At 35.2% G+C, this 12,149-nt stretch overlaps 1 protein-coding gene across 8 annotated transcripts in view; it reads left to right on the forward strand.

Annotated features, from left to right (window-relative positions):
* slmapa (sarcolemma associated protein a) overlaps positions 1–12,149 on the forward strand; it is a 132,971-nt gene that overhangs the window by 40,634 nt on the left and 80,188 nt on the right. For all 8 annotated transcript variants that reach the window (XM_039770804.1, XM_039770805.1, XM_039770803.1 and 5 more), the window contains exons 2-3: positions 5,754–5,901; positions 11,772–11,844. In XM_039770804.1, the coding sequence (XP_039626738.1) occupies positions 5,754–5,901; positions 11,772–11,844 (221 nt within the window). The remainder of the gene's footprint in view (positions 1–5,753; positions 5,902–11,771; positions 11,845–12,149) is intronic.

The following is a 12,149-nucleotide window of genomic DNA, read 5'->3' on the forward strand; positions in this document are numbered from 1 at the left end:
AATTGTAATGTAAGAGAGCTTTGTTTTATGGAGTTGACAGTCTTCTTACCCTGTATTCGGTACTTGTGCCAGAGTGCTCACTGTTTGTCTCTTTCAGAAACAAGCTAATTTGAACATGCAGTAACCCCTTCACATTTTCAAAGGTTAGGGGTGGAAGACCCCTGCGAATGTCAAAATTCACAAATAATACTTTGACCCCTCTAACACACAGACAAACATATCGTGTGATTAGTTAAATGGATTTGTTTTAAACAAGTTGAGCTTTAACACTGTTTTGAATTATTGCACTGGAAATAACATTCACAGTTGTTAATAAAGGTGCTGGAAAGCTGCATCAGTCCAGGATAGGTATTCCATCATTAGTGGCAAGGGCACCTATGAAAGAAGAAAGTCTGCAACAGTGAGCTGTCCTTGTAAGGATAGCAAGCCACCCAAAAGAGCCATATAAAAGGCTAGAAAATCTATTCTGGCACTCTGTCTTAGTGCTAGATTGGTGTCAGGAGTTGGATTAAAAGAAAACCTACCATCCAACTTAGCAAAGCACTGAGTGCCGTGAAACCCAATAACAGGTGTATTGGGCATTTGTGCCTTATGAGGCAGGGCTCGTGGTAAAACTGAGCAGGCAAAGTATAAGTATAATCCAAATTTAAAAAAATATAATATACACTTACACTAACAAATATAAAATAACACAAATATGTGTTATAGGATTTTATGTGATACAAATCACTTTAAGTATTGTTTATATATTTTTGGCTTAAGTGTCACCTGTGAGTTTCTGCAATCTTTCAGCAGCCTCCAAAAATATTCCCATTTAATTGTTCACGGTCAACTTGTGAATAATAAACTGTGAATGTGGTTGGGATATTGTAGTTTGTTTCCATTTTAAAACTGTGATGATAAAGGAACAAAGTACCATACAGCATCATATTAATATTCAATCATATACAGTATTTGTAATAAATAAGAAGTAGTCTACTTTGTGTACCGCTGCTGATACTTCTACTACTGTGTTTACCAATATGCATCATGTGGAAGGCAGTCTACTCAGTTATTTTGAAATATGGCAAACCTCCTATAATGATATACAGGTTGACATTCAAAAATCCAGCCATCGATAATCCGATTCCTTCAGATTTCTGGCACGGATTTCAGAGTGCATTTTCAAATTTACTGCGTTGGCGCGCCACTGTTTTCTGGAGGCACCATTTATGTTTTGATGGCGCTGTAATCGATAATCAGTTGTTGGGTCTTGTTTGCACCTGCTAACAGGCATTCCTTCACACTCCTTATCATTTTATCATTTATTTGGTGCTGTATAGCCCCATTATGGATTCAGCAAAGAAAAGAGGTGGCGTAAAATGTAAACATCGTGCATTGTTGTTCGCAGAGAAAGTGGAAGTGCTAAAAAAAACTTGATAGCAGCGTGTCTGTATGAACCATTTGCTTTTAATTTAGTGTTTCATTTTCTTTCTTTAAATAACTGTACAGGTAGTCATTTTATGTTAAATATATATAGCAAATATAAACATTCAAAATCTGGCATTTTCGAAAATCTACGGAGGTTGCCGGATTTTTGAATGTCAACCTGTACTAATCTTACTGAATATTTAGAACTGTTGCTAATCTTGTGGTTATGTCAGTATTAATGAGCAATTAGCTCATATTAACTGTGCTCCATTTATTCTCTTTGAGCTGCATAATTTGTATGAAAATGTGCTATATAAATAAATGTTGTTGTTGTTGTTCTCTATTTTCCTGCATAAAGGGTTGAACTATCTGAAGATAACCATTTTATACACTAATTATGTGCTGTATTGATTTGTAATATGTATACCATGTAAAGACTGGTAACTTGATAAAGTACTCTTATTACAATTGATAATGCAACTCATACTTTTAACTAAGTAGCACTGGCAATGAATCAGTTTTATCAAATAATTAGAATTTTAGTTTTAGGGCAATGTGAAAAAATTAAGATTAATTTTAACCTGGGTTAATGCAGTAGGCCGTACATGCTCTCCATCAAACCACCCAACCCCCTCACACACAAACACCATATTAATGTGGCTGCATACATGTTTCTGAGTTTACACTTTAACAGAGATGGCTGGATGATATTGAAGGCACTGGAGAAATGAAAAAAACAGAATGTGAATTTGTCCAGGTGAGAATGAACCTTATGGAGCAGATAGATAATTGCATCCTCTACTCTAATCATTGTCTGATGGGTGGTTGTCTACCACAAGAGGACTCATATAGTCTGAGACCAGGCTGTAGTATGTCTTCATGATGTGAGATGTGCCACTGGTCTGTAGTCATTAGGTAATCAGATGCACTACTTGGAGCCTTAGGGACAGTCGAGCAGGTGACAAAAGATCCGACAAAGTTGGGCAGCACAGGCCTTAAGAATTTGAGGACTGACTCCATCTGGTTCCATGGCTTTTATTGTGTGTAGCTCCCTCAGTGGTATCCTTACTTGGTCTTCAGTTATAAACAGCTCATGCTGATGTTCAGAGGTTGACTTGTCACTGGCCTTTCTAATTTACATGGTAAAGGTTGTTGATTTAGTAGGGATGGTGTGGGGAGACAGATCATTGGAAGAAGGTGGCAGTGAGTGGGAAAATCTATTAAAAATACTCATTTAATCAAGTATTTAGCTTTCTGTTCACCTTCTCAGCCTGCCTAATCCAATTTAAGGGGTTAACATTTCTTTCATTCATACTCTGAACGAATATATATTGTTTAAGTGCCATAACATTATGTATTAATCACTTCTTAACTGTCATTTTTGTCTTAAATGCTTTAAATTTTGAAGTTTTTTGTATGATTTTGCTGATTGTCTACTATGAGGCGCCTGGTGGCCTCAGTTAACTACTTCAAAACGACATGGGGACATTACTGGCCCCTGAAATAGTTCTAGAAACGACCTGAGAAGTAACCCCAGAGTTGGGTGTAAAGCTGCCTCCATCCAGGAGGCGGAGTGTGAAGTCTGAATGTGGGGCTGATGAGAGAGAACATGAGCAAGGAGGTAAAAGGCCAGCTGTTAGCTTCTAGAGTAGAGTTTTGGTGTGGGCAAATAGACATGTTTGTTAATAAGGCCTGGAAAGATATTTGTTTTCTGTTTATTTGCTTGATTATTTAACTTTTTTTTTTGACCCTCTCCTCCACCTTTTGCGTTAACTTAATTTTTGAATATTAAACTCTCGGTTATTGTTTAGAAATTTTTTCTTTTGACTCATTGACTATGTTGGCTTGTATATGAACATCTCGTGGTATCTCAGTATGATCATAACAGGTTAATAAATATCTTTTTGGGATCTGCCTTTTCATTGTATCAGCTTGCATTGTATTATTTGAGTTCTTTGTATACTCTTTACTAGGCACCTCAAAAGAATCAGGAAAGAATTAGAGAGTCACCCTTCTGTATTTGCTTTTTGAGTTTGTTGTCATAAATGTGATTACTGAGTAAACTCATCCTTAATTTTGTTTCTTTTAATTTTAAAATTGTTTTAGAGCAATATTTTGTGTTGCATTTACAGCACTACCATTTTAAAGTACTGTTTTTTTGCTTCAGCACATTTTATGTGGAACTTTTATACAAAATGGAGTGTTCATTCCGTGTCTTTCATTTTTAAATGGTTGTATAACAGAGCTGCATCCATTTGTAATTCATTTTTGTCTTCTGCAGTAACTTGCTTTGCTTAATTCCTTGTGGGAGGTATCCCCTATGGCCAATTACCTTAAAGCAAGGTCTCCTGAAGTTGTTATTTTGATTTGTTGGGACAAGCTTTCAGCAGAAAGTTCATAGTTTGGTATACATACGTTTTTTTTTTAAGTTCTTTTAAAGTTAAGGTTGGGTCTTTGGCAATGATTAACAGTCATGCCATTTCACAACCGTTTCTCACTTGTGGCTTATTTATTGCATCACTGTGTGGGTTCTCTTTACTGTAGACTTGAGAGCAGGTGAGAACTTCATTTGTTTATGTATATGCATGTCTTTATTTAACTTGTATCTTTTTCTTTATTTTTACCTTAGTGACAAAAATCTAGTTAAATCTGATTAGTTGTGTTCAGTCCTGGGACTGTTCCTGTTTTGGATCATGGTTGTATTGTAGGCTCCGACTCCCTTGTGATCCCCTTATGAAAAAAGCAGGTTTACAAAATGAACATATGGAAGAACTTAAAGCAGAAAAGTTGCATACCATCCATACATTTATTTTCTAAACTGCTTAATCCAATTTAGCATCAGTTCGACATATTTATATTATTAGTGCAGTTTTTCTGATATTCGTCTATATTTCATAAGTCAATAATTGCAATTCTTTAGTGTTAACAGATGGCAAATTTGAGCAAACCATCCAGGAGCTCCATCCACCTCTCCTTACATGTGTCAAGATGTCATTAAGTGAACTCAAATTTTCTGTTTACATCTAACAGCTCAGATCTAATCCATGTGATGATTATAATAAATGCCAGCTGGTTGAGTGATGATTCTGTTTTGGCAGAGCATATGTCTTGAAAAGGACTGCCATCTTTTTCATGGCATGGTGCTTTCTTACAGTATAGGTTCGGCCTCTAGGAAGATCCTACATAAGAAAAAAATGCTTTACATGAATGTATACAGATGTTGTCTTTTTCAAGTTTTTTTTCTCTTTCACATTTATTTGGAATTGTTCTTACTATTTCCAATCATAAGGATGTGGTATTTACTGTACGTATTTCTGTATCTCCTCCCTGCTGTTCTCACATAATTTCACATGGACGCATAAATGTTATCAGCTTACTTCCTGTAAAGGATTAATAATCAATCTATACTTAAACATACCACATTATCTATACAAGAATTGCTTTCACATTGGAATAACTTGCTTAACAGGACATTAGATATAATTTCTCCTTAAAGACATGTCCTGTTTAATGTTGTCATTCTAAACCCTGGTTTACTGTGTAGAACTGGTCTAGGAATGCTGTTGGGCATCATTTAGAGAGCATCAATGCAAGACAACTAGGTTGTCTATTCCTACCCTTGCTTATAAAGATATAAATTTTGCCAAATACAAGGAAGCTCCAATATATGCTTTACATTTTTTTTTATTACTCTGGTCTAGTTGCTAGTTCACGATATGTTTTGCTTGTGGTGCACTCACATTTCTCATTTTGTGTTTTGTGGGCTGAACCCACCTTGGTTATTTGGGTTACCCTGTCACTAGCCTTGTGCCAGTATATAGAGGAGAGAAATATCTCTGCTTTTGATGAGGTTAATTTATTTTTCCTTGTGAACAATCGTGTAAGCCCATTGATGGATTGCTTTATGTCTGTCTCATCTCCGTAGACAACTTTGCACTGTTCATTCAACCATTAGCAAAAGGTACTTGACAAGGAAGATTCATAGTCGGGAGGAATTACATAGTGTGAATATATAGATGTTTTGTCTTTTTAAACATTGAGTAATAATTTCTTTTCTTCTAGTCTTACAATAGCAAATCTCTTTAGAGTCCACACCACATGACCTTGGTTAAACATGCTTACTTTGATATGCCTTAAGATTGTTTATCTGTTTCAGTCATTTTTGGTTATATATGTTTTAATTAGTAACAATATTCTTTATATCTAAAGCTGTTTGGGTGTTCCGAAGAAGACAATGCTTTAGTAAAGAAATGTATGTAAATTTTAGTCTTCAATTGTGTATTTTTCTTTAAAATACCAAAGGGCTAAGACTTCTTTTTTTTTTTCTTTCCTTGTTGTTGCAGTTCTATTTACAGGATACAAAGAGCAGTAATGGAACTTTCATTAATAGCCAGCGCTTAAGTAGAGGATCTGAAGAAAGTCCACCATGCGAGGTTCTTTCTGGCGACATTATCCAGTTTGGGGTGGATGTCACGGAAAACACTCGCAAAGGTAAAAGAAAATATTTTGTTTTCTTTCTGTTAAAATGTATTTTCTGCCATATTTAATTCTTCTCTATAGAAGAACTTATTTGTATAAACTTTTTTTTTTTTTACAGTGTTTTCATAAAACAGTGTGTCCATGCTTCTTTCCACACCTACAACAAATATCAATGGAGCCGAAATGTTAAAAAAGGGGGTTATTATTTAAACAAACACAGCAGAATGAATTTAGGGACAGCACATAATAACATGTTTTTCTTTTCTTTGTCTTGCCTTTCTTCCTCTACAGTGGTTAGCCTTTACCCAGTTTACTTTCTAACTCTGAAATGGCAATTCTACCAGCAATGAAGTGGCCTTTCAGCTTCATTCAAGGATTATGTTCAGACCAAGCTTCGTTCTAAGGCTACTAGGATCCTTGTTTTTTTTTAAATTGAATTTCAAACGGACTGCAGAAGGACCAAGACTATCAGGCATTTTACTTGCTAATTGTTCCTTAAAATGGGCAACGAGTTCCCACTTGCTTCTAGCATGGTTATTTACTGCTACTTTCTGGCCTGGTGTAGGTATAATTGCTCCATGTCCATCCTCCATGGCCTCTCACCCTCAGAGTGTCAAGTTCTATTGGCATTTTTCTTAGATTCCAGTCTTCTACCATTAGAAACTGAAATCCCCTTTATGCCTGGCTGTCTATTGCTGATTGTCCTTTATCTGGAGATTTTTTAGTAATTTCCTGGATGTTCTTTTTGACCGCTATGTCTGTGGTGCCCATAAAAATAATTATTTTGGGGTACCTAGAGAGCATACCACCTTCTGACTTTGTGTCTTGTTTGTTCTCAGACAGTTTTTGCCATAAACTGACATGGGGATTTTGTGTCATTACCAAGCCACAATTTAAATCTGTTCATATTGTTTTTATTTTGGTAAAGTGCGCATTAGTGAGTACAGGCTTAGAGCACTTGCACCGTTTGCAATATCCAAAATATATTCATCATGTACATATATAAACATGGAAATTACAGAGCGCTTTCAGTTTGATTACAATGAATAAATCTTGACAATATAAGTACATTAATACAGTGGCTCCTCGGGTCACGACCATAATTTGTTCCCAATAAAATTACTTTGGTCATGACCTGAAATATTTCCCCCATAAGATCTGTTCAAGACCGTACAAACTGTATGTAAATATATTTTCTTTAAAGATTTTTAAGCACAAAAATAGTTAATTATACCATAGAATGCACCGCGTAATAGTAAACTAAGAAAATCTTGAACAGAGAAAAGTAACATTGCAAGAATTCATGCTATAGCCTTACGAACCGCTCGCTGTAAACACTTTTTTTTTTTTAATGAGTTTTAAGCACAGGGAAAAACATGAACATTTGAAAAATCTGTAATTTAATTAAACTGCCAAGAAAAGTAACATTTCAACAATGCACGCTACGAACCCGATCGCTGTAAACAGAAGTGGAGGTTAAAATCCAATAGAAAAAGTCTTTATTAAATACAATGCTCGAATGAGTCTCTTTAAAAACAAGCCCGGTGCATTGTTTAACTGCCTTCTCGGCCTTACGCGGCCAGCCCTCTCTCTCTCCACAGGGAATGCACAGGGAGAGACTGAACACGTGCGGAAATCATCGGTGCATACGAACTGGAAGGGAAACTGGCTTGTTCGAACTGGAAGGGAAACTGGCTTGTTCGTCACCCGAGTGTGTAGTTGTGAACAGATGCAAAAGTTTGGCAAACTTTTTGGTCGGAACCTGATTTGTACGTGTTCCGAGATGCTCGTGACCCGAGGTTCCACTGTATTGTATTTGAGATATGGCAAGTTTACAATCGGAGAAAACTGCTTTCATCAGCATTTGTAGAGAAAATAAGTCTAAGAAAGTTAAAGGTCTAGTGGTCTAGGGTGGTAGGCAGTGTTGGTTAAGGCTTTGGACGTCAAACCCTCATTTTGTGGATTTAGTACCTACTACTAACTCTGTGTGGCCATGAGCAAATTACTTTGCCTGCCTGTTCTCCAACAGAAAGAAACAAAAGAAATATAACCAATTGTATTTCAAATGCTGTAAGTCTCCTTAGATAAAATAATAATTAATTATTATAGTAGGCCATGCCCACCTGGCCCCTCCAGTGCATTCTACAATAGTAGACATAAATCCATGGCAGTCTAATTAGAAGATTAAATCTAATCATCCTTGGTTTCCAAGGTTCTCGATATTTCTTGCATCACTTCCTATGGGCAGGAATAGCAGTGTGATAATATAGCAGAGGCATCATGTGCCAGAGTAGGGCACAGAAAAGAAAAATTAACAGAGAAAGGTCAGTAACATTTGTAATGACGGGGAGCTTCTCAAGTGTTCAAGTAGTCAGACATATTTGAAAAGTTGCCAGACAAAGTTCAGAGTTTGACGGTAGTTGGTGGGTATGGTGTCTCTACATGTAGTAAGTGCAAATTGAAATTCTCTATATGTTTGGTGCTTTAACAAATTTCTGTTAATATATGTTTTGCCTTTCTGTTTGCCTAATTCTAATAACACATGGCTCACATTGGCAGTACCATTGTATGTCAGTAATCAAGATATGCTACTAATTTAACACAGTTAGTTTTAGTAATGCAAAGTAACTGTTCAGGCAAAACAATTTTCTTTAAAGTCATCAGCAGATGCTGCCTATCTATGAGTATGGCTGTTATTGTACCTATTGAACATCACAGTCTTAACTGTCCTGCTGCTGATCATACTGCTTGTGGTAACACCTATGTTGGAGCTGCCTGATCAGACTAATGTATAGTACGATCAATTAATAAACATTGGCTTTGCATGTTGCCTTTTATACTCACTACACAAGGAGCACTGGAAAGCATACAGAAATGCAATTTGTAGAAATAAAATATTGAATCATTGAATTAATTATATGATATTTTAGGATATAATGATAATCACTTGCAGTTTGATATACACATTTTAAAATATAAGTGTGGAGTGGTGATTGAGTAAGTATGTTTCCAGAAAATGCATGCACACTTGTTTCATATATATATTGATAATGTATTTTAACAGTTATAGTTTCCATGTAAATATAGCCTGGAAGCACTGCAAATATTAAATATTAAGTAGAACATGACCAGCTTAGTGAAGCTTTTATTTTTGTGTGTCATTTAAATTGACTCATGTTATTCCAAGATTTAAAGGATGGAAATTCTTTTTAAGTCATTAAATCATTTAGAAAAAAAGAAATCTTGACAATATGAGTGAATGTGGGCATGCACTTGTGTGCCAAGCTATTTATGTTTTGAATGCAAGTAGACACAAGTCATTAATATCTCAAATTGGATCTGGACTTAATACAGTCATTTTTTTAATCACTTTTTTAAAATCCACATATCATCCAGTATACATAATTATGTGTGTAGAATTAACATTATAGAGAGTGTGAGGTTGAATCCTCAAGAGTCCAGTAATTTAACCCTGACATGGAAATACTTAGTTCTGGGAGATAAGCAATCAAGAATTTCATGTTAAACATGACAAATAAATTTAAATTTGAGACTTATCAGCGCTAATTTGTTTTCAGTATTTCTAGTTTCTCTTCACTTTAAAGACATTCATGTTTAATTGAAAATAATAAATTGGCCCTTTTGATTGAGCATGGGTGGGAGAGTTCGCTCTCTAAACACTGGCACTGTGCCCAGGAATGGCTCATGCCTTTCACCTAATGCTTCCAGGACACCCCCTCTCTGTAACAAAAATAGCCCAGGAAACTTCTTTACCCTTTGCATGGGCATGCATGAAATGATTTGTTGTGGGAAGTTGTGAGAAGTATATTCTTCATGATAAAGATCAAGAGAGGAGTGAAAAGAGTACAGAGTATTTTCTGTCTTGAGGCATTCAAAGATAGCACTGTCTTTAACACTCTGTGCTCTCTCTGCTTTGAACAGGACTTGAAGCAAAATGTAGCAAAAATAGAATGGGAGCCAAGATTCTTAATTCAATAGTTTTCATAGTTGAGTCAATAACTATTATGTCAAACTGTCACAATATTTTTAAAGAAGCTGTGCACAATAAAGGAAATCTTTATTTCATGTATTTAGTGGTTGCCATGAAAGTAAAAAATAATGTATCTTGAGAAGATTAGAAATTGCTTTAGTAAATAAAGAGCATTGAGGTTTACCATAAAAAGAATTTAATTTCACGAACCAATACAAAACCCAGACCCTTTTTCAGAATTGATCATTTTAAACTCATTACATTTAAATGTTAAACTCATAGGTCATCTGGCAGAACTAAAGGTAAACTTAAAATCGGAAAAGCAGTGTTAAGGAAGATATAGCATCTTTTCCATTCTCATTGTAAACATTAGCACAAACCAGTTTTAGGATCAACAAATTAGTTTTATGGGGTTAGTCAAATGAATTCTGTCTAAAGCCATTGTCATTTTACATGACTTCTATTTGGAGGGAATGTCAAATTTGACAACTGCTGTTGATCCACCCAAAGATGTTGGGTTATATTATGACAAATCATTGCGGATGTTAAATGACTTGACAGTGTGGCGACTTTCTGCAACAGTTTCACATTTCTAAAGAATTGTAAACTTGCACCTTTTTCTGATAGCCAGTAATGTGCTGCTTGACAAAGCTGCTCCCTGTGCAAAGGTTTTACAGGTATGGCAAGTTCAGCCTCAATCATGCTCCTTATTGTCTTTTTTTCCAATCTTCTGTGGTAAGTAAAACACAAGACATAAGAAACACAAGCCTCTCTTCTCTTTGCAGGGTGCAAAACCGTCACTGCCAAAAGAGATCCTACTCTACTGGGCCCTTGAGCAAGGCCCTTAACCTTCAGTTGCTCCAGGGGTGCTGTATAATGGCTGACCCTGTGCTCTGACCCCAAGGGGTATGCGAAAAACCAAGTAATTTCCTTCGGGATTAATAAAGTATAATAAAAAATAAAAATAAAAAAATCCATTGTTCCTGAAATCTGAAAACAATTTCTGTATTTTTGCAGACAAGGATGATGCAAATATTTGTCAGTAAAAACAGTATAGGGAAAATATTTCCAAGTATTGAAGAGAGAAAATGTCAGCCTAAGATATTTGAGCACATTTTGCTTAAAATCTACTGTAAACCCAACAAAATAAAATTTCACATCTTTTATGACCACAGAGTATGTAGAAGAGCTCCTACTATTTTCATGCTGCTTAAATATGCTCTACGCTCTGAGAGGCAGGTAGAATGAGAAACATTGCGTAAAGTGTAAGCTTCTTCGTTTTTGATTTCATGGAGTTAATTTATATGCTTGTTCCTGAAGTGCTGTGTTGGGTACAAGATGAAGATCACAAAAATTCCTTAATATCTGAATAATGGCACACACAGTAATGTATTGGTGATTGGAGATATTTGAAAATGTTTATTTAGTTTTGAATATTGAAACTGTAATAATATTTCTTAAAATTATTTATATCTTTTATCAATATAGTAAACTGTTTTCCCACACTCTTGGATTTAAGTTTTTTATACCAGTCTGTACACATTGTAATTGTTCTTTTTTATTTAATTGCAGTCAGTTGGCAGCATTATAGTATTATAAACTGTTTGGGATTGTGTTGTGACTTGATATTTGTTAAATATTGTTATCAGATTCAGTGATGTGCATATTATATTTAAAGGTTAGTTAATTTTGTTCTTTGGTGCTTTGAATAAAGTCAAGCAGATTTTTGAAACCTCCCCTGGCACAAGTGATAAGAAATTTTACCCTTGATTACTTAATACATAAAGTCACTGGTAAAACTAAGTTTTGTATTTTTTTAATTGTCCCAGTTGTAAAATTATTTTGCACGAAATGAAATTGCTTAAGTTTTTTTTTCTTTCTTTTTTTGCAGTTACACATGGCTGTATAGTTTCTACAATTAAACTGTTTTTACCTGATGGCTTAGAAGCACGACGACGAACAGAGTAAGTACAGGCTATTCTTTTGTTTTGAATTACCCTTGATTTAAACAAAGCTGTACTCTCTGAATTTAAGTCTTAGGAAGTTTAGACACCAACGTCTGTAGTTTTCAACAATTTTTTTTATTCTTTCAGCTGAGCCATTTATTCTGAGTAATTTTTTAAAAAAATATTACTTTTAAGTGGGTTACACAGTGGTAAGTTGAAAGGTCTTCAGTGAAAATCCCTCTTAAATATAGTAGTGTACAGATAAGTGATCGAGTTCCTTTTTTTTACTGTGTCCTGTTCGGCTGTGAAGCAATCAGAATTGA

Source organism: Polypterus senegalus, chromosome 12 (genome assembly GCF_016835505.1).
Source record: "Polypterus senegalus isolate Bchr_013 chromosome 12, ASM1683550v1, whole genome shotgun sequence".
Taxonomy (NCBI): domain Eukaryota; kingdom Metazoa; phylum Chordata; class Cladistia; order Polypteriformes; family Polypteridae; genus Polypterus; species Polypterus senegalus.